The following is a 25340-nucleotide window of genomic DNA, read 5'->3' as shown; positions in this document are numbered from 1 at the left end:
CGAGCGGTCAAGAGGGGGGCTCCCCCCCTCATTCCGCGCTCCCGCGTCCCTCCGGCGAGTCACGTGATGCGGCGCAACTCTGCCCCCCCCGCTCCCCTCCCGCCCTGGTCACGTGCGCTGGCGCCGGCGGCGCGCGCGGCCCCGACGGCCGTGAGGGACGGCGCGAGCGGCGGTGGCGGGCGGGGCGCGCGGGGGCCGCGCCGGGCGGAGCGGGCGCGGGGAGCCCGCCGGGAGCCCGCCGGGAGCCGCCGCGGGCACCGGGTGAGGAGCAGCGCCCGCCCCGCGCCGTCCCGTTAGCGCGCCGCGGGCAGCGGGCGGGCACCGGGGCTGCGAGGGTGGCGGTGCCCGTGCGGAGTGGGAGAGCGAGGAGCGGAGGGAGGGAGAGGGTCCTTGTCGCCGCAGCAGGGCTGGGGTGGGGACCCTCACCCGCGTCTGTCTCGCCGCCAGCCAGTTTCCCCCACAGCCCTCTGGAAGTCTCCTACTGCACGTCTTTAACCCTGTGTGGTCTTACTGATTTTTTTCACTTTTATTTTCCTGGCTCGTGGTGTTGCGGTTTATCCTTCCCTTTTGTCGCCGGCTTCGAGGTACCCGGCTGGTCGGGAAAAAAACAAACAACCCAGGGGCAGGAAAAACTCAACGCTTTTTGTTCTTCCTTGCCCTGCTTTCTATGAATAGTTGCAGCGTTTATTCGGGTTTTTAACGCGCTTCTTCTAAGCTGAAGGGGGATTTGCTTTGCTGTGCTTTGTTGTGTTTTTAAAGGAACTTGCAGAGTTTCAGTTTAGAAAACTCTTGTAAATTAACGCTAAAGGAATATTTGCCTGTTTTATAAGGAACTTGCAGGGTTCTGATTTAGAAAGTTCAAGTGACCCGTTTGTGCTGTCCTCTACTGACGGAAGGTAAAATGGGCTTTAATCGTTCCGACAAGGGGTGGGATTAAGAGGGTACAAGACATCATAAATGGAAATGTGCTTGGAGCACAGAGTATTTTTGGAAAAACTTTAGAAGCTGTTTGGAAAGATGCATTCATTCTTTAGTTGCTTTAATGTGAATGATTCCTCTTGAACGCTTATCTCTCTGTGTCAGATTGGAAGACAGGCATTGCTTTAGAAAATGTCTTCAGTGAATGGATTTGATACGTTGCACTAATGGTTTAGCGTAGGGGGAAAAAAAGAAAATAAGGCAAAGTGTGGTTGTAATTACAGTTTTGTAATTGGAGGTTTGTTATGGTGGGCGGATGACTGTCATCCTCATAAGGATGGTTTCCTGTGGCTAAAGCAGTCACGTTCAGTGGCATTGACGTGCATGGTGGTGCTTTTTGCTTGCTTACCTCTCTCAGCTGGCTGCTCAAAGCAAACAGGAGGTCTGGTTGTCAGCCCTTGGATCAGCAGTTCTTGCCTCCCCTGTGTGGCTCATTGAGGGCATCTGAAAATAAATTGTGTAGAGGTTTGGAACACATGAGTTTCACCATAGAAATTTTGCTTCCTGTAAGGTCCAAGGAAAATAAGTTAAGGCGCACGTTTTCAGGGAGCGCAAGTCTCTTCACTGGCAGGGAGAATGGCTCAGTAGCATCCCTTGGTTCATACATCTACTTAACATCAATAGTATTGTTAATATAATGATAGTATATGGTTTCTCTATTCCTTCTCAGTGCCAAAATATGAAATCAAAAAAAGCAAATGTAGACCGGGGGAAGATGGGTGTGACGTGAAGGATTTGATAATTCCTTGGTTAAGGTGTACTTAAATTAAAAAGGGATTAAGTGTGCCAGTCACTCTGTGTTTTTCTAAAACCAGATATCCCAGCTTTTGTGTTCTCACTGCTGTTCATAATTCCCAAAGGCAATTAGGAGAAATGAAGGCCTGAGCCTGCAGTTTTTCTGTGCAGGAGTAGGTCTGCTTAGCTGGAATAAGCTGCGACATTGGAGCCTGAGGAGGGAGTGAAACAAACAAACGTGTGATTGTGTTCCAGCAGCCTTTGCAAATAAGGGGATAATCTTTGAGGAGTTAACTGTAGTTTTTTTGTCCCGAGGACAATTGGTACTGTTTTCCCGGTAGGATGTTGTGTTAGGCTATTGTTCTATCCAGCGTGGATTTATTTAGCTGAACTATAAACTCTGTGGAACAGTATCTAAAATAATTTTAACAAAGCATTTTGTAAACGCTGCCTTTTTTTTTAAGGCAGGATTCATGTTTGTCTTTCATGTGCCACTGTGAATCGGCTTGCAGGCTTTTTATTTAGTAAGCAAATTACTGAGGAGATGAATGCGTAGGCAGCAGATTAACACAGAATTTTTGAGGTGCCTATGACTCCAAAAGTGTGTGGCTTTTTTAAATTGTGAGCAGATGTAAATGTTTTTCCCTTAATGTTGGTGCTTACCCTGAGGTCAATTTCTTTTTCATCACAATATGTGGCCAGTTCAGTTTCCTTTCTTTTACAAGTCGCCCTTTTTACTTATTTTTAGCCCGAGTGAAATTCCAGGAGTGATTTGTTTCTGTTTGGATACTGAGGTTGTTGGATCATTTTGGAGATGTCAGAGCCGTGAGAAGGGGTGTTGTTGATATAAACTCCCTCTGCTGGTTCATTTTGCAGCAGAAGTAAAGCTTTGTGCTGTATAATTGTTTATCTCTGCATCATGCAGCAGAAATTAACAGTTGAAAGGTGGCATGCAGTGTTTCTAAAAGCAATTTGGGCAACCAGTTTAAGCTCAGGGGTTTTATACTCATAAGGTTTTTATTTGCAATTAACTTAAGATCTGAGTGTTGATATATGACGGGATACTCCTCAGAGCTGCTGCTGTTGCTTTGTTGCACACAGAATCAGAGCAATAGCCTGAAGCTAATATATTGAGAGAGCTATTAGCATGCAGATTAAAGTACCTTGGCTGCTTGGGGCTCCATCTGGCACATTTGCCCTTACAAACTTCTCAGCAGAAGTGCAGCCCTTGCACGGTGTGTGATGTAGCAGGGTCCTGTCAAGAAAAGTAAATAACCTTAGGTGTGGGACTGACACTCTGCAGGAAGGGTGAGGGAAGGACGCTGCGTTTCTTTGTGCTGCTGCTTGTGGTGCCATGTCTGGAGTCTCCTGGATCATCAGCCTTCCGTGGCAAGGATTTGCCCAGAAGAAACTTTCCACTGTCCCCGCCAGATTCAGACAAATGTTGTGCACGGATGAAGCATGTGCTTGGTGTGAGGGTCAGTCATGGTATCACAGAGCATCTGCTCTTTTGGGAAGTGTGCTGTATGTCCTACAGGATGCTAGAATCAGTTTGGTTTCAGTTTTGATTAACACTGGGTGACTTTACTGATACCTCCATTTACAGTCCTACATTTAAAAATAGATTTCTCAAATACTTTCTTCCTCACTAGTAGATTGTTTTTCCTTCCTGTGACTGCCAGAACTTTTATTGGGCACCTAGGAAATTGGCTGGGGTTGTTAAGGAATCTGTTTTTAGAGAGAAAAAGGTGGTGCTTCTGCCTAGGTGGAGCATTTATTTTCTGTGGAAAATGAAGAATAAATAGTTAAATCAGTTTTCTATGCACAATTACAGTTAAGAAACAGTAGTCAGTGTATAAGGCCCAGAACTTTCAGGTTTATATGTAATTTCTCTTAGACAAAAGGATAAAGGAAAACAGCTGCTGTTGCTACCATAGAAATATTGAAAGCCAGTGATGATAGGTACTCCAGCAAACAGCAGAATCTAAGGACAGTAGTTAATATTTCAAGATAAGGGAAAAGTGTGTCTTTGAGGAGAAACAGTACATATTACATAAAAGGCAAGTGAGTGTTTTTTGTTGTTCGTTTGGTTTAAGGATTTTTGTGAACCTTCATTGGTTGCTAAATCCTGGATAGAATTTAGGATTGAGATTTATTAAAGAAACAAGCTTGCCAGTGGCAGATGAATTGTGCTTAAGAACCTTTTGAGGAAAACCCCTGAAATAACTGTAGAATTGTAGTAACAGCTGAAATGGCTGAAAATATACAGTGTGGTTTTGGGAAAAGCAATGTTAACACCTGTTAACAATTGTAAGGATCTTCACCTGTGGATGGAGTTAATTGCTTGTATCTCCAATTTGGGAAGTCTCCTGCTTGAAAGCTTTTATCTATCAGTATTAATTTGACAAGATGTCAGGTTGAGCTGTGAGGTGTGGGAAGTGCAGCATAACTTGCATAAGTTTTGGAAGTGCTTGGAAAGGTTTTGTCAGAGAGCAGTGATTATCTGAGTCATACAGAGCCAAAGAGAAAGAAGTCAAATAGATTGGAGACCTAGTGCACAGATCAGCAAGGGAGAGAAAAGGCAACACATATTACACTTTTTACTTTTAGAGTAGAGTAGGTTCTCTGGGTGCTGTAAAGCTTGTCAATTGGCTAGGATATTCTCTGGCAAAATATCACCTTGTCTTCCTGTCTTCACAGGTTATGTTGAAAATTACTTCAGTGTAGAAAATAGTTTTCTTAAAATCCAGGTTGACAAGTTTGTGCTTTGGCAGTTGTATATTATATGAGGCAAGTTAAATAGGTGAAGTCAGAAGGGACACTTCCTTGGTCTGCTCGAAAGAACAAGTAATTGCTGCCTTGTTTTAATTGATTGATAGTGTCATATGTTAAAAGACTTGCCAAGGTGAGGTGACAAATCTTAGCAACTAACTAGCCTGTGCTTGTAACTGCACTAGAAAGAAATTAAGAAGGCTTAAATGCATCCAAACCTGTTTAGCTGTGTAGAATGTGCTATGCCTTGCCATTAGGTAGACTTGCAAAAAAAAAAACCAACAAAAACTATTCTACAAATAAATCTATTATGCATTTGCCATCTGGAGATTTCAGGTGTTTTCAAGATCTGCTTCAAATGTGAAATGGAAAGTTAAGTCAGGCTCTTAGTAAGAGAGGTGCCTGTAGAGCAGAGCAGGGTTTATTGGATCAAAGTTATGAAATCTAATAAGGAAGCAACTCTGCTTGGGTTTTGTGTTAGGCTATTTTTTTAATGGACATAATTCCACAGTGACCTCTGTGTGTCTCAAAATTAATTTTTTAATTGTTGTTATTGCTGTTTTTTTAATTCCCTTCTTCCAAGAAACATCTGCACTGAATAGCAATTGACTGCTGTTGTTAAATGGCTTTCTGAAGCCCAGTCTTGGGTGTCAGCCCAGTTTGAGAACCAAGCATCAGAAGAAGAGCAGAGAGGCTGTCTTGTGTTCTCACTGTTATCCATACCTGGTACCCAGGCACCATCAGGAGGTAGCCTGACTTGAAAGCAGCAAAGCAAAGAATAGGGGGATTGGGTTGCACTGTAGCAAACAAATGGAAAGGAAAGAACTAAGTGTTGATGAGAGGATGGCATCTGGGTAGAGACTGCAATTCTTACCCATGGAACAATTCCCTGCCTCCTTGGTTTTTACTATTTTATGGTGATTTGTCTTGTCACTGACATTCTGTGGAGTTCTTCACCTAATGCTCTCCACATTTCCCAGAACTTGCTGACAGCCCTGGGCATGGATCATAGATTGTAAGCAGCAGAGTCCCTTCAGGGTGTGAGCGATGTGATGTGCAGGGTTGAGTGCCTCAATGAGCTCTGGGTGTTTGTGCTGTCAGCTTTGCTCCTGAGCTGCTGCAGTCATCCTGGGGAAATTGGGAAGAGGGAGCACTGGAGAAGAATGGGTTCTATATGTTTGTTTTCATTGGCAAACATCTCTATACCCTGTCATGTTTCCAGCTGTTAATGTGATCCACCTGGTTTCTAAGTAGCAGATTATGGCAATTTTACTTAATTGCTGTTCTCAGATGTGTTTCACTGCCTAATTGCACAAGCTCATGCTTTCCTGCTCTCACAAATATTTTTTTGACCATAACAGCTTTTGATTACACAAGAGATGGCAGATTTGGGTCATGTTCACAACAGCCCCAGCCTTATTTTTATTTGCATGTTTCACATATGTAGCAATTGCTTGCTTACGTGGCATTTATGACTTGTAAGATAACAAAAAAAAATACAAGTGAAAATTTTATAAATTAGAATTGCAGCTGAAATCCCCTTTGAAAATTCCCTCGGAATTCCACTCTGCCACCAGTGGATATTTGCTAGATCACAAATTTTTAATAAGTTTGCTTGTTAAAGAGCAAATGTTTAGCCCTATTGAATATAGTTTACTTAAATACCCTGTTAAGCAAACAACTTGTTTTTCCAGTGACTAGCTTTTTGTTCACCTAAATACATGGAAATACAATTACATATTTCATACAGAATAGAATATTTACTTTCAGAGTTACCTGTCTTTTCTCCACGTAAAGGAATTTCCCTTACTGTCTGTTAATGAAAGTGCAAAATACTCTTTTTAATTAGCTTTTTGGTTTGTTTTTTTTTTGTTGCAGCAATGTCCTCTTGCTTGTAGAGGCGTCATGACACACAGCAGCATCATGGTGGATGTAGGCAAGTGGCCAATATTTACCTTACTTTCCCCCCAAGAAATTGCTTCCATTCGGAAAGCGTGTGTGTTCGGGACGTCTGCCAATGAAGCCATTTACATCACGCACAATGACGAGGTGAGCTGCCACAAGTAGCTGGTTTCAGAATGCTTGTAGATTAATAGCTTCTTAAAAGCATTACGTGAAAGCTAAAATGTGGTGGATATAATGTTTGAATTTTTTTTTAAGTTTTGTGTGGGGATAATATAAATGGACTGTTTAGAAAACTTTCGCATGGCAAAGGCCAGGATGGATTATATGCACTTTGGAAGACAGGCAGAATTTAAAAGAAGGTGTGGTAGCTTGAAGTTAAGTGCAAACAGGTATGAAGATAGAAAATGAGGTTATGGCTTGCTAAGTAAAAAATACTGTGAAAGATTATCTGTAGATTTTAATGATTCATAAACTCACTATGTGTTAGCATAGTGCTGCTCAAAGAAAATGAGACAGGTGTTCTGGGATGTATTAATGGGAAGGTTTCTTGTAAGACTGGGTAGAGAAGGATTTTTTTCCCCCAAAGTCCTATCCATAGTGCCTGTAGGATGAGCCTCCCACAATATAGCTCTTTACATGCTTATGCTTTATTTGCTATTTACAAACTGCTTTTAAAAGAAGGTGGTGGCTTCCACTTTCTTTCCACTTGTTATGGTGCAGTTCCTGAAAATAAAAAGCCTAACTTCCAGGACTGTACAAATCTTTATAATTCAGACTCGTCAGTTTAACATCCAGAGTGCCCTTGTGCAGTCTCTTGAGGTTGTTAATTTCCATGTGGGATGTCTCTGGCCCCTGGAGGTCCAAGGTGAAACTCTGTCCTCAGTTAATGAAGACCTGAGTATTACACATCTGTGCATAATTGAGTATAATACATTTGAAGTGAGTATTCTTTTTTTTTCCAGGTATTTGTTTTTGGACTGAATTGCAGTAATTGTTTGGGAACTGGAGATAATCAGAGCACAATAGTACCAAAGAAATTGGAAGCCTTATGTGGAAAGAAGATCTCCAGTCTCAGTTATGGAAGTGGACCCCATGTTGTTCTTTGTACTGAAGGTAGAAAAGTAATATTTAGTATAGAAACATAAGTTAGAGATTTTAAGCTAAACTTGCATTTAACAGGAATGGATTATAGTGTAATTGTATTAACTTGTTAACTGGCTAACGTACACTAAGAGGTTCTTGTTGGTCTTAAGTGGAAGTAAATGGATTTTGTAATTGCTAAAGTTTCCATTTCCACTATGTTGAGGCTGGAGCATTTTACACTGTCACTTATGACATACTTTGTCTTACCTGTGCACTTCCATGTATTTCCACAATCTAGAGGATATGCTGTGACAGACAAATATAAAACAAAGGATGTAATTTTCTAGCATACAGATGATTCTTATAATAGTTTCACTTTTTGTTAATATCCTTTCAATTCCCTGTTGGTATTTGCTAATTTCTTAAAATTCTGTCTTAACCTCCCTGGAATTTTTAGTGGTTCTCATCGCAAATATTTTTGCAGATGGTGAAGTGTATGCTTGGGGACATAATGGTTACAGCCAACTTGGAAATGGCACAACCAATCAGGGCATTACTCCTGTTCAAGTTTGCACAAATCTCTTAATAAAGAAAGTGGTGGAAGTAGCTTGTGGCTCTCATCATTCCATGGCACTCTCATTGGATGGGGATGTAAGTTGAAACCTGTTCAAATCTCTTAATCTCCTCGTTGAAGTGAATAGTGGAGGTGACCTTGTAGTTTGAACTTCTGTCTGTTTCTATAGTGTAATTACAAATATAATCTTTTCTCTTGCTATCTCAAAATAGGATGTCCTTTTCTTCAGAGCAGACTTGAAAACAACAACAACAAGAAAAAACCACCCCAAAACCAAATTACTAACCCCCCCTTGCCAAAAAAAGGCAACCCCAGAACAAGGGAAATACAACTTAGTAAACTTTTGTCTCTCTCACAGGGGTGAGACTGGAAAGATGTGCCCCTTAGGGGTGAAATAATGGTTTGTGAGTTGCAAAATATAATTTATTTGCTTGCAGTTCTCTTAGTTAGGGGATGTGTTGAATTTGTATTTACTGGGTTAGAATTTTTAGTCTTTTTCTTGTAGAAGTGTTCTTGCATTTCCATACTGGTACTGCAGAAGAATGTTGCTCTGCACACCTCAGAATACCTTGTTGTGTAGCTAATGAAAGAGCACTTGGTTTATATCCAAGTCTGCTCATGCTGTTTGTTTCAGGCTTCAGGCTATGTGTTGTGGGAAACACATCCAATTAGTTTCCAGTTATGCAGATTTGACCAATGTATGCACAGTGGAAAATCTGGTTTCAGCTGTGCCCTAACAAAAGAAAAGCTCTAATTTTAAAACCTTTTGACAGTGAAAAGGGAAACTACAGCTCTTCTCATCCTGGTAATCTCAGCATGTCTGTGTTGTGGCCCAGTATGGATTAATAGTGCAACAGTAATACCAAGTATTTTAAGGGTAGGAAAGAGAGATTGGGTTAAGTGGTCTGAAAGAAGAGCCTACACTTAGGAAAGATTTTGTGCTGTCATGTTTGATTTGGTTAAACTATAAAACTTGGTGAGCATGCAGGAAGGAGAGGACATTCATGCACTACTTACACTAGAGGTGCCAGCTGCTGTGTGGTAGCTGCCTGTGCAGGCCATGCTGTTTCTTGTCATAAATGTGACATGCTTGAAATCTCAGTGGAAGCAGGGAAATTTCTTTGTGTTGACCATGGAGCTGGTGTTTGCAGCTGGCTTGCCAGTGTGGCTCATTAATGTACTTTAAATCCATCCCTGGTGTGCCTTGCACATCCCTGGTAAGCCTCGGTTTGTGCTCCGAGCTTTTACCAGAACTGAGTGCACTGAAAGCAGCAAAATGTGTTAAGCAGCTTTATAGAAAGATTTGGCTGCCAGCCCCCTTGTGTCCTAATAAACCTGAAACCTCAGGGAGACATTGAAGTTGGAAGTATTTGTGGAAATACCTGGCATAATTGGTTGGTATGGTTCAGTGCAGTTTTAATGCAGTACAAATTTAAAAAAGAAGTATTTTAATGATAGAATGAAAGGAATGCAAACATTCATGCTTCTCTGGCATGTTCTTTGGGATTTTGATCTACCTTCTGAGATTCTCTACCTAAATATTTTCTAAGACATCTTCAAATATTCAGTAGGAATCAAAGATCCAGCATTTAGAAGTAACAAAAAGCAAAGGACTGATTCTTTTTTTTCATGTTGTTCATTGTAAATGAGTTATGTTGGTGGGAGGTCTTTTGTTCTTGTCTTTGGTTGGGTTTTTTTTTTTTGCTGCTGATGGAGGTGTTAGTTTTTAATGACTTTTAATGACTCTTGGTTTGGTGTTGCAGTAAACAGCCAGCTTCTGGCACCAAAGGATGTGTAGGCTTCTCACAAGGGTACCTGTCATTGTGCTTGTACTGCCAGGCATGTCTGTGGAAGGTGTTTCCAAGAGGCCGGAGTTTTGAACTGGATGAGGCACCAGAGAATGAACCCTCAGAAACAGTTTTATGCCAAGCTGTGGGCATGTATACATATAATAAAAATTGGAGGCACCAAAACCATGGAGTTATAATGTTTTTATACCAAACTGCTTCCCTGTCGTTTTGACTTTCAGATAAAAGGAACTCATATTTTTGCTTGTATTAGTACTAGCTTGCCCCAAGAAACTTTAAACTGACAGAAATTGTGGATTTTTTTGTTAATGCTACTGTGAAACACAAACTGACAAAACCCTGCTCTTTCACAGCTCTTGAAAGATGCAGAAGAGGTATGATGAGTGTCCAGCAATAAACCTGGTTTAGAGTTCTTTGAAGAAAACTACATAGCTCTAAACTGGGGAATTAAAGTGTGTCTGGGAAACAAATTATGTTCTGGCTTGCATTCCTTTTTCAAGATAATGAAATGATAAAGACAATCACTATGGTCTTTGTCTTTAATACGGAGCTACGTTGTCTTCATTTTCTGTTTTAGTCAGATGCTGTTCTTTTGCAATAAGCTGGAAAAGTGCTATATTCTTATTTGTTAAATGAGTCCTAATGCTGTTTATAATTTTCATTCATGAAAATGAACTTTAAGCATTTTAGCCTGTTAAGTAGGATAGTTTACCCAATCTGGGGCTGCCTGTGGGAAGATTATCTATTGCTATCATTGCTATTATTAAGCTTTAAACTGTGTGGCTTTGTTTGTTTGTTTTTATGGACAGCTGTACGCTTGGGGCTACAATAACTGCGGTCAAGTTGGATCTGGATCTACAGCCAACCAGCCAACTCCTCGCAGAGTTTCCAACTGCTTGCAGGGCAAAATTGTGGTTGGCATTGCTTGTGGCCAGACCTCCTCCATGGCTGTAGTAAACAATGGTGAGGTAAGTGCTGCTGCTGCATTCCCTCATTCTCTGTTACTTGAATCCACCAAGCTGGTGTCTGAATATGGAGAAATGCTGGCAGGGAGTGCTCAGGTTAGGGCTGTTATTGCCAGAGTTGTCCTGACAACTTCTGTGAGCCAGCTGCAGGAAAACACTGCAAGTGACTGGAGATGCAGTCTTTCAATATTCCTTCTTATGGCAAAGACTGTATTGGGAGCACAATTCTTACCAAGTCTGCAACTGCAAGAATTTGAACAGCTGTATTAACCATGTCTGTCTTCATGTTGCAAGAGATTACTTAACATAAATTGTGTTAAATTCTTTTAATTCATTAAATTAGTCTATTTCTTTAAAACGTGCACAATCAAACAGTTCATTTTTCTGCAAGGATACATTGGCTGATCCTGTTTTTTAAAGACATTGCTTAATTACCAGCAACAAACCCAAAACATTTTTTTAAACATTGCCCTCCCGTTGTGCAACTGTTCCATTTGACATAAGTTTATGGTGCTGTCTTGTTTTTAGGTTTGAACTGTGACCTCTATTTTACTTCATTTCACCAAACAGAGGGTAATATCTCCTTGTGAATGGAAGGACTGCAAAGTCCCTAAAGCTGAGAGGGGTTTTCATTGTCCTTATGTATGTCATGGTGTGTCCACTGTAACAAAACTAAAGGGAGAATTAGAGATAAACTGGGGACTTCCATTTAAACTGATCAGTTCATCAGAATAACTTAAAAAAAAAGGAAAAGTAATAAGGGAAAGAATGGTGTAAAAGTCAAAGTGTTGATGCTATGGGAGAGATTTTGGTGTAGTGTGAGTTTATTGCCGAATTCCTGGTACTTCTAAGACATGTTTTTTAGCTTCTTTAAAAGGTAAATGCAAGGTGGAGAAGTTGAGTGCAGTAAGTCATTGCAGTTTACTTAATATCTTTCAGCCTTCTCTGTATTGCTCTTCAGATAGCGCACAATTTTTTAATAATAAGTACTTTTCTTGGCTTGTGCTTGATACTAGGTCTTAAGTGCTCTGTACTCCTGGTGAAGAGTGGCTTAATTTTGTTTTCCTTGTGCACTCAGGTTTATGGCTGGGGTTACAATGGCAATGGGCAGCTCGGGCTGGGGAACAACGGGAACCAGCTGACCCCGTGCAGAGTGGCAGCGCTGCACAGCGTCTGTGTGCTCCAGGTATGCCCAGTGTGGAAGTGAAAGTGCATTCCTGCTGCTGCCTTCTGCTGGAAACCTCTCCTTGGAGTATTATACCTGCTTCTAGATTTCACTACTTCCAATGCTGAATTTTTTTCTTAAGCTACAATGAATTATATTTTGCTTATACAACCTGCAAGTAAGCTGTGAAGTACTTGCTTTGGTAAATGCTTGGAAAGGTTTAAAGTTAGCTTCTGTAACTACTAGTGAATTATGCAGTGGTTACAAATTGCACATTTGTTACAAAGTTAAATGAAATGTGATAGTCAAAGACAAGGCGAATCAGATGTTCAGATTTGTTCAAAGTATTCTAATTAGTCCTTTAGAAGCAAGGGGAGAGGAAAGATGAGACATGGGGGTGGGTTTGATTGTTTGGTGATTGGGTTTAGTTTGGTTTGTTTGGATTTGGGTTGGGTTTATTTTTTTTTTTCTAGCTAGAGAATTAAACTAAAATTTGGGATTTCCTGGCTTTTTGGGAAGGTTCTGTAGAGTTGAATGTGGTGAGTTGGATTGAGGAGTTGTTGGCTGTTGAACTGCAGCTCTCCTCATTACAGAATACTCATACTGTATTCAGAATAATCCAGCTCTGAAATACTTTCAGAGCATTGCAAGATGTGATGAAGTTCCACGTTCCTCATGTGAAAAGAAAGCAGGTAGCACCTAGGGAGACTTGTAGTGTGCAGTAAGTTACTTGGGAGCAGCCAATGCAATTAATGAAGCTGGGACTTTTGCAGTACCTACAGCCAACATACCTTGTGTTAGCTGCCTGTACTGAGAAGTATCACATTGTGGGGCTGGGTGCAGAGTGCCTGAGATACTTACCATAATAATGTGTGCGATATTTTGTTTCTCATTGTGTTTGGTTCAGGAGTAACGCTATATACATTTACTTACAGATTGCCTGTGGCTATGCGCACACTCTAGCACTAACAGATGAGGGCTTGCTCTATGCCTGGGGAGCTAACACTTACGGGCAGCTGGGGACTGGCAATAAAAGTAACCAGCTCAGCCCTGTGCAGATCATGATGGAAAAAGAAAGGTAATCTTGCTCAAGCTCTTTCTGGGTTGATAGAAGTCTGAGCATGTGTTATGCAGTCTCTAGCACTGGAAGCATGCATGTGTAGGGCTTGGTGGATTGTTTTTCTGTTGCTGATGTTAAAAATATGGGAAAGGATGGTAACTTAGTGTTTACAATGAGCACTGAGTGCTTTTGCCGTCTGTAATGGTTATTGAACACAAACATACCTGATACTGAAAGATAATGAATGAATAAGTGTTATGCTATTCTGGATATATTCTGTATATCCTTTGCTTAAAACTGGAGCTATGAAATCAATAAGCCAAGCCATGAATTGAGGCCTACGTTAAAAAAAAGAAAAAAAGAAAAAGTGGGGAGAAAGGAAACACCACCTTTGCAAGAAGTGACATGTGAAGAAAAACAATTTTTGAGAGGTTTTAAATAGTTCACCATGATAACAGAACTAAATTTGCAAGGTTGCTTGAGCTAAGAACAGTTAGCACCCATTTTTATTACTTGTACCAGTTAGTAGTTTGTAGTTTTTTAGTTTCCTGGACTCATAAAAGAATGAAATTAACCCTTCTCAGTCCTCTTTCATCACCCTTTCATCATCCTCATATTTGGGGCTAGCTCATTTGCTGCTCACCTACAATTGTGGACCTCAGTCCCATTCTCTGGGCCCTTGTGTGTTTTCTGGGCGCATTAATGTATCTTGTCTTGGTCTATAGATCTCTTAATTTGCAGTCTCCTCTTAACTAGGAAACACTTCTGCTTTGTTTTTCTCCCCCATTTGGGAAGTCATTCCTATTTTTTGTTGTTTCTCACACTTGAAGTTAAAGCTTCACAGTATTGAGAATGTTTAAGATCTTAAAAATGGGTGTCAGAGAAAGAAGAATGGAACTATCACAATAAAACCCACTGAAGTGGACTGGTTTGTCTGCAAAGGAAAATGAAATGTTCTTTAAAAAGCAGTGAAAGAGAAATGTGTACATTTGCAGATCAATCAACTTAGTTTTGTTAGTGATTTATTTCATGAGTAAACTAAGGGGAACTATTGCATTTAGAACAGTATGTGAACTCAAGCATGGGGTTATAAAAAAGCTGGCATTTGTTCAATGGATGAAGGAGGGGGAGAAACACCATAGAAGTTGTGCTTGGGATCTAAGGGAGAGATAAGTCACTTGAACTTACTCATCTTGCTTGACTTGGCTTCCTTGGAAACAGTGCTAAAAGTGTGTGAGCTGTCATTTACCATGAAACACATTACTGCTGCTCCTGATCTTTTAGTTTATGTAATTCTTTTGTCATTTATATTTAATGCTGGCAGCAGTTACTTAGGAGGTTCCATTTGCTGCTGTCTTGAAAAATGTTGCGTATACAGATTTAGACTTCATTTTGTGTTAGCTCAGAGGAACAGCTGTGAAGGTCATCTTCCTGAATTTTGGTGTTAAATGCATGGTTAACATGTTACCCTGTACATGTACTGTAAGTATGTGTACCATAGGTGTGCTTTAGTACATGTTCTGCTGTACTGCTGAAGTGTAGTATAATCTGTAAAAAGAAGAATCTGTTCTGCTAAGAAAAGAAGGTTTGGAGAGAGGGAAGTAGTTTAGCTGTGATAAAAAGTAAGTTGTCCCTGAAATAAATACTCTATGATATGTCTTGCAGAGATGTTGCATAGAGGTTCATAAGTTGACAGCAGTGTAAAACAACCAATGAGTTTTCTTTCTGCCAGAAATTATTGATACGTATGCTGAAAGTGATGTAGATTCATTGAGTTTCATCTTGAAATAATTTTTGCACTTCAAATATGAATGTTGTGCTAAAACTTTCTGGTTTTGCCTAAAAATCTAACTCTTCATGGGCATTGTTCTGTAAAGGAACACACATTTTTGTGTGTGTATTCTTAGATTGTTTGGAAAGATATTTGTTTATCCTGGTTGATGCGTTTCTGGCACAAAAGCATGAAATCCTCTGATGTGTTTTTTACCACAGAGAAAAAACAGGAAAGCATAGCTTTTATTTTGAACTTGGGAACCCTCCCTGTTTTACTTATCACATGCACAGAAACTCTGGCGATGTCTTTGTGGTGTTTTAATTGGAATTGTGTTCCTTCTCAGTTCTTGAATGTTTCAGATAAGAATCTAGGGATTGCCTGAGCAACGGGAGAACAGGATAGATAAGTGAGCATCAGCAGCTTTAGTATTTTAAAAAACTGTGTGAGGTGGGTGAAAGGACTGTGTAGACTTTATTTAAAAACAACCATAGCTCTTAAAGAATTCATGCCCCTCAAATGAAGCACTGTGTTTCATGTTGAATTTCAGTGTTGAGGAAAGTAAGCTTAAGAGCAAAATAAGAAGTCTGAAGTACAGGCAGTGGGTCAGATTTCTGTCAACCTACAAAAGTCAAATGAAAAGGAGGTAGAAGAAATTTCTTCTTGAGAATAAGTTTCTGATGTGTGGTGGTTTTAAGGGGGGAAAAAACAAAACTTGTTTTTTCTTCATCCCCTTTTCCATGGTTATGAAAAAATAGGAGGAAAGTCAGTTGATAAGAATGACATAGCTAAAGCAATATCTGATTATAATAAAATGTACAACCTGAAAATGTAATTGTGGGGTTTTTTAATACCCATTCAAGCAGTATCACATTTCTGCAGGAATGTTGCTGCGTAGTGTGACTGGCTGTTGTTTTGGTGAGGCCTTTGGGAAGTCCTGCGAGTGCCTCACAGTGTTCCTTGTGCCCGCAGGGTGGTGGAGATCGCCGCCTGCCACTCGGCGCACACGTCGGCGGCCAAGACGCAGAGCGGCCAGGTGTACATGTGGGGGCAGTGCCGGGGCCAGTCCGTCACCTTCCCGCACCTCACCCACTTCGCCTGCACCGACGATGTGTTCGCCTGCTTCGCCACCCCCGCCGTCATGTGGCGCCTGCTCTCCGTAGGTGAGCTCCACCTCCCGCAGCCCCTGGGTCCATTTGTGATTAGCACAGCATGCTGCTTCCCTGGCAGCCTCGTGTTACAAGGAGGGAAGCTTGGCAACTCAGTGGCTAGTTGTTTCTTCCTTCTGCTTCCTTCTGCTATTTCAGCAGCTGGGGATCCAGGGTAAAGGTAACAAGATTGTTTGCCAGTGTATGTCCAAAGCAAGCCCTGTTTTTACCATTGCACGATGAGTATTGTGTGTGAAAAACGCCAATCACTTGTTTTTTAAATTTTAGAAGTTTAATAGTAATAAAATGGTTATAAAAATAGTAATGCAATTAGAGTAATAATAATTTGGACAATTTGAATTAGGACAATATGAGGCAATAGACACAAAGAGTTATGGACATTCAGGTACGTTTTTCTGGGCAGCACAAGCCTGAAAAAGGACCCCCGTTAACAAAGGATTAACCCCTAAAAACAACAGCCTGTTGCATGTTCATACACCTCATACATGATGCATAAATTCCATTCAAATACAGGATTCTGTCTGGTCATCGTCAGCTTCTTCCTCTGAATCCTAACAGCGCCTTCGAGGTGGGAAGAAGTTCGTTTCTTCTGATAAAGGAACAATAAATTCTTTTTCTCCAAAAGATTTAGGCGTCCTGTGGCTGCTATCTCACTGCGAGTCCTTTCTTTAAAAAAAGTATCCTACATAGCATAGCTTCTATTTTAACTTTTTTTATAACCTAAAACTATATTTAACACACTACTTAAGAGAATTAATACAGCATTACTTTCCAACACAACACATATAACATTCATTTTAATATTTGCAAAAAGCCAATCACAAAATACGCATTTTTCACAGTGTATTTCTTATGTTTGTGTTGTTTGAACTCCAGGTCCAGGGAAGAATCCTGAGTCATTTAACAAAACTTTGGGGATTTTTTCCTCTTAAAACTATTCCTGCTTGGAAGATTATTCCCGAGACTTGTTTTTTGGTATCTAACAACCTTGGAGTTTAAATGTCATCTGTAGTTTCTCCTCTTTAGTATTTGCCCTTCTAGGAGCAAATCTCTCCCCTATGTTTTCTTGTTTTGAAAATAACAGAATTCCAAGTTTTCATGTCATGAGATGATTTGTCTCAAGTATATTTAGTTTGACTATCCTTAAGGATGGGCAGACTTGTAAATAATAGTCCCTGTGAAACAAGACTCTCATATAATTGCTTTTTCTGTTGGAACTCTCTTCTTATACTGCCTTGGATTACTCTGGGGGATGCTGTCTCTGTGTCCAGCAAATAAGCTGAAACCTTTTTGCTTGATTTTCTTTGATCCACATGCTGCTAATTCTTATTTGACCCCAAATAGGATATAAAGGGCTTAGCTTGCACTTCCTGGCAAATATTAAGGTGTTTTCATGTTCAAAAAAAATACGGCTGTTTCATCTTACATCTGCTGCCTCAGTTCTCAAGATCTCTTAGGACATCTAATCTATTTTCATACTGAAAACAGACCCTAATTTTGTTAGTCCCTGTATGGAATTGTTTTTGGGGATCACATCCCAAGTAACCGCTCTCCACTTAAGTCTCTCAGACTTTACTGTTGCATTTGGCCTGTTCTAACCCAGCTTCTCTGTGGTAACTTCTCATTTAGCACATTATCACATTTGTGGAGGTCCAGGTAACAGCATCTCACCTGTAGGGGAGAACTGAGTAGAGATACTAAAGAGAGAGAAGATTAACTTTGAGCAGTCTGCTCCTGAGTAAATCTAAGTCTGCTTTTATCCCATTTGTCACTTTCTCCGTTCTCTAATCCTCTGCAATATGTGCTGGTCTTGCTCTCTCTTGCCTCCACACTTGTGGAGGTGTCATGCTTGTCCAGTCTGTTGCCTTTTGCTAATAGTGAGAGCTGTTTAAATGACATCTCTCCCTGGTTTAAGTCCCTTGTTTTTATGAGGTATTCCCAGACTGAGTATAGCCAGGTGTTTGACCTCTGTTACCTGCACTTTAATTCCTCTTAGCCTTTGGGGATTCTTCCCCACTTACTCTGGCAATCTTACTGAATATTTAAATCAAAAGAATTAATTCTGTGAGCATTTTAAAATCTCCCTTTTCCATATGTGTTTTCCTTTCCCACCTGTTTTCATCACATAGCAGTAAACCCTTCTTTTTTCTTATGGTTTTTTTTTGTTTGTTTGGGTTTTTTGCTGTTGTTTTGTTTTCTTAGGGAGAGCTAACTCTGTGTAAAGGTTATTGTTCTACTTACAGTTACAGTGTTCCTGCCAAAAAAATGAATCAGCCACTCAGGATTGACTGTGGTGAAATACAAATTTGCAGGACTGAAAGTATTTGGAGTGAAAGTTGATCTGCATAGCTTAAGCTAAGCTCATGACCTAGCAAAAAAAGATCAGATGAGCAAATGGAGAGGGATTGGAGCATTGCTTAGTTGGGCCACAGGAGATGCAGTTTCTGTGGGTGATTCATGTAAGTCAGAGGAGTGCAAGGTCTTCTGTGGCACAGACATGGCTTGACAGTTCTGAGTAGTTTGTTCCAGCAGTATTTCTTACATGTGAAATAATTTAGTGTCCCTAACAGTGAAGAGTGATGTGCAGATTGTTTATGGATGAGCACTGTACAGTCCTGTGGGACACAGGAGACAAATTGTATTTCATTTAGTAGAAATCCATTTGTTTTTCTTTTCCATGCTTCACTTCTTAGAAGCCATGTGCTTTGAAACATACTTCTAAGATGCATCAAAATAGTGGGTTAAATTAGGTTTTCTGAAATTTCAGAGGCCTTGCTTTACCAAAATCCTCAGACAACTTGTGCTGCAACTCCTGTACGATTTCTAGAGACACACAGAATGGGACCTCCGTGAGACCAGTGCCACAGGCCTCAATAGAGAAAACTGTGGTATCTCTGCTTTAGTCCACTTCCAGAGTTGCTGAGGTTCTGTGTCCTTGGTTGTACCTTCAGCAGCACTGCTGCTGGATTTTGTGTTGTTATAACTGACTCATAAACTGAGTAATTGGTGTCAGTGATAGTTCACGTTAATGAGCCCTGGCAAAGACCTCATCAGCCTGCAGGCTGTATCCAGTCTGCCAGCACAGAAAGGTGACCATGTGGTGACCTGTTTTCTTTTTAGGCCCAGCCCACACCGTGTCAGTGTGGCTGGAGTGCTGCAGGCCCCTTCCCCAGGGATTTCAGGGGTGTTGCAGACTCCCATTAGCAGCATTCTGCAGGTCAGGGGGCAGAGCTGAGCTGAGCCACCACCAGCACTGAGCTGCCTGGAGGCTGGGAATCTTGTGGGTAGTGCCCACATGGAGACAGAGTTCTCCAGGTACTTCCCTGCTGTTGTGCTGCCTCTGTAATGGGATGGAATGGGAACTGCTGACCACTGCTGCCTGTAGCTGCTGTGGAGCAGTCCTTCCCAACAGGAAATGCTGTTGGATTAATTAATCCTTCCTGTTTTGCTGCTTAAGCCAGTGGATCTCTGACACAGATCTGTTTTCCTTGATAACTCTTGGTTGAGTTGGTAGCTTTAGTTAGTGATGTGTATGTTCCATCTGAGATGCTCCTAACATCTCGTTTTGTTTGTTTTGAAATTTTTTCTGTAGAACATGAAGACTTTTTAACAGTAGCAGAGTCTCTGAAGAAAGAGTTTGACAGCCCAGAAACCTCAGACCTGAAGTTCCGTGTGGATGGAAAGTACATCCATGTCCACAAAGCTGTTCTGAAAATCAGGTAGTGGTTGTGTTTCACAGCTCTTATTGGTACAGAACAAACTTAGGATATCATCAAAGGGGCAAAAAACAGTCAGAGGGAAGGAGGTACCCCAAAATCTGTAGTAGATAGTATCCATGTATAATAATAGCTTTAAATGAAGTGATGGTAAAAGGAGGGTCCACATTAATTTTTCACTGAGCCTGCTTTTCCTGGGATAATAAATTCTGTTAAGTTGGTGTGATTGCAGTGTATACACAGGTGTTTCTGTAGCATGGGCAAAATAAGAGTTTTATTTAAATGCATAATGAAGTCTACAGTGTTAGGAACCAAAATGTGGACTGCTGGCCCTGATGGGGCATAGTAAAATATTTGTGAGTATTGCAGAGTGCCCCAAATATGCGTTTCCAGGGGGACTGTAATGTAACATTTGTGTGTGTGTATAATAGTGCTCCAGATGATGTCTCTGTCTCCTAGGTGTGAACACTTCAGAACCATGTTCCAGTCATACTGGAATGAGGATATGAAGGAGGTGATAGAAATAGACCAGTTTTCCTACCCTGTGTATCGTGCCTTCCTCGAGTACTTGTACACGGACAGCGTTGACCTCCCGCCTGAAGATGCAATAGGTACTGCTCATGGGTCAGAAGGCAACAGCCAGAAAAACTGGGGCAGGGCTTGCAGTATAAGTGACTAAAAATTAGAAGTGACAGGCTTCTAGTCTAGCCTAGAATGTGTTTTACTGGTGATTAATTCAGCTGTCTTTAAAATGCTGTTGTAGCAAGCTTAACTACAGCAAAAGTGGTGTGTATTTAGAAGTAAGCTATGAGCAATTTGGTCAAGGTTGGGAGAGAAACTATTTCTCTGGGTGAAAATACTTGCATATTTTACTAATTTGAGTCAGTTACTGTTTGGCATACTGTCAAAGAATCTCAGTAAATCTAATGGGGAGGAAACTTGGACAGCAGAGCAATTACAGCAAGCTGTAATTCAAGCCCATTTATTGGTAATAGTTTTTTACTCATGCTATGGTGCCTGCCACTAGGTCTGCAAGCTAGTAAGACAGCCTTCATATTTATAGAGATTAACAGGAGTGCATAATGAGGTAATAAAAAGTCCTTCTTTGCCTTTAATCTGCATTTTTGAATAGTAACCTACTTGGAAAAAGCACATTATAGAGATACAGAGATTTGCAGGAGCAGAAACAGATGTTGAATGAGTAATTTTACAACTGACTGATACCATGATGTTTTAATTGCAGGGCTCTTGGATTTGGCTACTTCATACTGTGAAAATAGACTGAAAAAACTGTGTCAGCACATTATCAAGAGAGGAATTACTGTGGAAAATGCATTTTCATTGCTCTCTGCTGCTGTCAGATATGATGCAGAGGTAAACTTCTAAAGTTCAATCTCTTAAATGGGTGGCTGCTTCCTGACAAACTATGGAGAAAAGCAGCTGGTTACATTTTCATATAAGCTCTCTCTTACTTTCATTTAATTCTATTTGCCATTTTCAGAAATTTGAGAATGTTGGACTTACCTCTCATGGCAAATACAGTTTTTCTATCTCATTTTTTTATTTTAGTTTTTCCCCATAAACCAGTACTGGGAAGGTGAACTAGTATGCAGATATTTCTGAGGATGGAAACACTAACTCTGAAAAAAGGGGAAGGTTTAAACAAAAAGTAACATAATGAAAAGCAGGCTTTTAAGCTTTAAGTTACTTAATTGTAAGGCTGTGTGTTGTGTGTGATGACATGGTGGTAGGTTGGGGATTGAGTGCATTTGGGATTTTTTTTTGGTTGGTGGGGTTTTCTTGGCTTTTTTGTTTTGTTAGGTACAGATACACTTCCAGTTTTCAGAGTATGCTAATGAAGTGTCAGGATAGGAACTGCTTCAGGGGCCTTATAAATGTTGAAGGCTGAGCAACAGTATGTGAAGAGGGGAGTGAAACCTCCTCACTGTGGAATGTCTGACTTCACCCCTAGATCCCTAACATGCTGCTTTAGGAACTAATCAGGAAGTATTCCTGGGCTTGCTTTGGCTGCTTATGTTCAGTAGTATCTGTGCATTGTGTTGGCAACTTTACAATTGGTTGGTTATGCTTACAAAGCAGTTTTTTTTGGTACTCAGTAAATCAACTTATTACTTTTTCTGTACTTCACTTCCAGCAGCTGGCATGCAGCTTGCCCTAACTTATTTCAAAGCCTTGAGGTGTGATGCCTGTTTGATAGACCTTACCCAAAGGCTGTGTTAGTGTCTGTCCTGGCTTCTGACCTACTGTGAATAATGATGCCTTTGATAGAAGTTCATCAAAAATAGGAAGATTCCCATATTTTAGCCTCCAGGGATGGTTTGCAGGATGGGTCTTAGGTGTGTGATTGATTCTGTTTGTAAGGGCTGTAAAAAATCCAGTTACTCTGCCACGCCTGTAGCTCCTTACCTAAGTAAAGTTCGAGCCATAGGCTTCAATGCTGCTTCCAGGAGAGAATGGGTGATGCTGAAGGGTTGGGCTTTAACAAAAAATTGGGTTTACATGCTGCAATGCTGGCAGGGGGCTTGGAATTGCTTGGCTGATGTAGTTCTCTCAGGGGGGTGGTGTGCCTGGAAGAGAACACTTAAAAGAAGCTGCTTCACTAATTAAAAATACCTCCATGACATGAAACTCCTGCAGTTTCTTTCGGTGACTGACTGAAGTGGCTAAAATTAGGTCAGGGCTAGCTTCTCACTGTAGCTTTTAAAATAATTCTTAGCTAAACCTTGTGCCTTTATTCACCTAAGTCTGTATTAAGTAGTTTGCTGGGAGCTCATCCATCTGCAAATGAAACTCAGCCTTTTTTTTTATACAGAACTTTAGATTTTCCAGAGTTACTAATACTACAATAATTCTGTTTATTGTATGCTTCTGTTGCGTTGACTTGGAATATGAAGTTTTTAATAAAGCAGTGCAAAATATTGTAATGTGTACGATGTAATTTTCTTTAAAATGCTAGTTAATTCTGTTATTAAAAAATACCACAACTGTCAGTGTTCAGTTCTAATAAGCTTGTCTTTTTTTGTTGCACAGATGCCACACAAGTCAAGATCTGCAGCTTCAGAATGCCTGGTTTTAGGCCAGGATATATTTTTATATTATTGTTGTGTCAAGAACTGGCACTAGCACACACAGTTGCTCTAGTTTCAGTATTGACCTTAAGAGAAAACATGAATATTATTCAGTCTTTCCTACCTCACGGGGCTTAGAGAGTTTGTTATGCCTTCCTGCAGTGCCCAGCCTGCTGAGCAGCCAAGAGAAGGGTGTGTTCTCACATACAGAGAGTCCTACAAACATCTGATAAAGAAATTAGAACAGTGTGGGCAGTTGCCCTTTTGTCAGGGCTGCAGCATCCTCCTTAGAGCAGCTTAGATGTGCACCACAGAGCAGATTTCCTCCTCAAAGGAGGAGTTGGAAATCATCTGAGTGAGAAGTGTTCTGTGGGGAACCTTAGACTGACAAGGACTGTGCCTTTTTTTTGGTGCTCTTTAAGGCATTCTCTCTGTCTGACATCACCTGGGTGCAGTGATGGTTGTGAAGCTTTTCTAATTACTGCATGGGAGTCACTTCCAAGTAAACTCAAATATCCGTGTTTCTGCAAGCATTGCTGTGCTCCAGTACTGCATTTGAATCACATTCAGGAGCCCTGTGAAGTACTTCGTAGCAGAGTCTGTTTCTAATGCACAGAATGACCTTATGCCTAATCTTTGCTGTACAAACTATCCAGTCAGGATACATGTGCACTGAGCCTGGGGACATGGAACTTGAAGGCTCTAGCTAAACCCTTCAAGAAGCAGGAAGGAAGTCAAAACCTTACAAATAGATTTGTTCATATTGTGAAAGAGCTGATTTTTTTTTATCCACAGTTTTGGTTATACATAATTACCTCAAGATCTCCTATTTACATTGGAGTTTCAAAGTTGTCAGAGAATGCAGATGAAACAAAGTGTGAGAACTTAAAATATATATTGCTCAGAAAAGCTGTTTTTTGTGACTGCTGCTATATAGTGAGAAACAAATTTTGGTTACTTCCTCTTGTAGCTGCATTTACATAGTGACATGTGGGTAGAATCATTGTTTTCTGTTGTATTTACATAGTGACTGTTGGGGGGAAACACTGAGAGACACTGGGCCTGTTTGTCCAATTCGCTGAAAAAATATAAACAGGCATTTGTGCCTCAATGATATTTTCTGTGATTGAAAGCAAAGATAACATTTTTTCTTTTTGTTTTTTCCCACCTCTTTAGGACTTAGAGGAATTCTGCTTTAAGTTTTGTGTCAATCATTTGACAGAAGTGACACAAACTACAGCATTTTGGCAAATGGATGGTCCCCTGCTAAAGGAATTTATTGCTAAAGCCAGTAAATGTGGAGCCTTTAAGAACTGAAAAAATGAGGCCGTAAGTCGAGGTGTTTGTGGGGTTCTTTTTCCAGCTACAACGTAACTGTGTGGGTCCAGGAAAGTGTTACTTGGTCTCTTCTACCACAGAACCTGAAAGGCCACAGTGAAAACAAATGTTTTCAGTGCAAACTGTTGTAAAAATGTCAAGCAAAATACTCACTTGCATTTAACAAACCTGGATGGTGGATCCAGCTCAAGATTCAGGCAGAGAGGAAACGCTGCAGTGTGCAAAGGATTCCGGCTGGTGTTCCGGACTTGCCTTTCCAGCCCAGGAAATCTCCGTTCTAGCGCCGCCTGCTCGTATCTCCAATTTACTGTCTGGGGTTGGGAAATAGTCTGGCCTGAGCCACTGAATGATGTCACTTAAATCATTAACTCCCTGAGATTATAGAGGAGCAAATGGCATGGTTATCTCTTGCTGCATTTGCATGATTGTGGATGAATTGGCCATTTGCTGTGTGTAATTAACCAAGTGTATCCAGTGCTTCAAGTGTGCAAAAATAACGTATCTTCAAAGCCTCTGCAAGTGACTTCAAAGAAAGGAGTTACTAGAAAAACTAATTTGAAGTAAATCTCTATATTTGGGTATATTTTAATATAAGTTGTTTTGTGTACTTTGTGGAATCTGTTCAAGCAATATTTATAATGCTTAACGGAAATAATTCCACTCTTCAGTGACTTCAGATTATGTTGGTTCCCTCAGAGGGGGAAGGGAAAGCTGGGTGGGATTTTGCTTTTAATTATTGTCTAAATTTAAACTACATGTAATAAAATTACTTTTTTGTACCTCTTCACTAGCAAACTTTGGATTTTGAAGAACATCGCAAGCTTTTTGTGTTACATACAGCATCTAAGTTGTTTCATTTAAAAAACTTCATCAAAACAACAAAGGAAAACCCAAATAAATAACAAATAAAGCCAAAACCCAACTTACCCTATACAATGAATCTTGCTGATTTCACTGTGCCTGACAAAACACCTGTGGTCTTGATTTCAGAAGTTCACAAATTTCTTTGTAGGCACTAATTTTAGACCTCAGTGGTTCACTCTGTGCATCTGACTTTCTATACTAAGTCATCCTTAAGTGGCTGTAATGCTTCAGAAGGTATGTATGAACCATCCTTATCATTCTTACTGTGTTTAATAGCAGAGCTTGTTAATGCAGTTTTGGTTTAGGTGGGTTTTTTCCCAGGCTGAGTGGCCCTCAAGTTCTGGCCTT

At 40.5% G+C, this 25340-nt stretch overlaps 1 protein-coding gene across 1 annotated transcript; it reads left to right on the top strand.

The window, feature by feature from the left end:
• The first annotated feature begins 207 nt into the window (after window positions 1–207).
• Window positions 208–24915, top strand: RCBTB1 (RCC1 and BTB domain containing protein 1). The gene is made up of 12 exons (XM_030959211.1): window positions 208–261; window positions 6364–6534; window positions 7353–7503; window positions 7958–8124; window positions 10665–10823; window positions 11899–12006; window positions 12921–13063; window positions 15789–15979; window positions 19578–19704; window positions 20161–20312; window positions 20945–21075; window positions 23967–24915. Exons 2-12 carry the CDS (start codon window positions 6391–6393, stop codon window positions 24105–24107), a joined length of 1614 nt encoding a protein of 537 aa, XP_030815071.1. The 5' UTR covers window positions 208–261; window positions 6364–6390; the 3' UTR covers window positions 24108–24915.
• Window positions 24916–25340: the final 425 nt, after the last annotated feature.

The sequence above is a fragment of the Camarhynchus parvulus genome, chromosome 1, assembly GCF_901933205.1.
Source record: "Camarhynchus parvulus chromosome 1, STF_HiC, whole genome shotgun sequence".
Taxonomy (NCBI): domain Eukaryota; kingdom Metazoa; phylum Chordata; class Aves; order Passeriformes; family Thraupidae; genus Camarhynchus; species Camarhynchus parvulus.
This window is presented reverse-complemented; position numbering and strand designations above follow the sequence as displayed.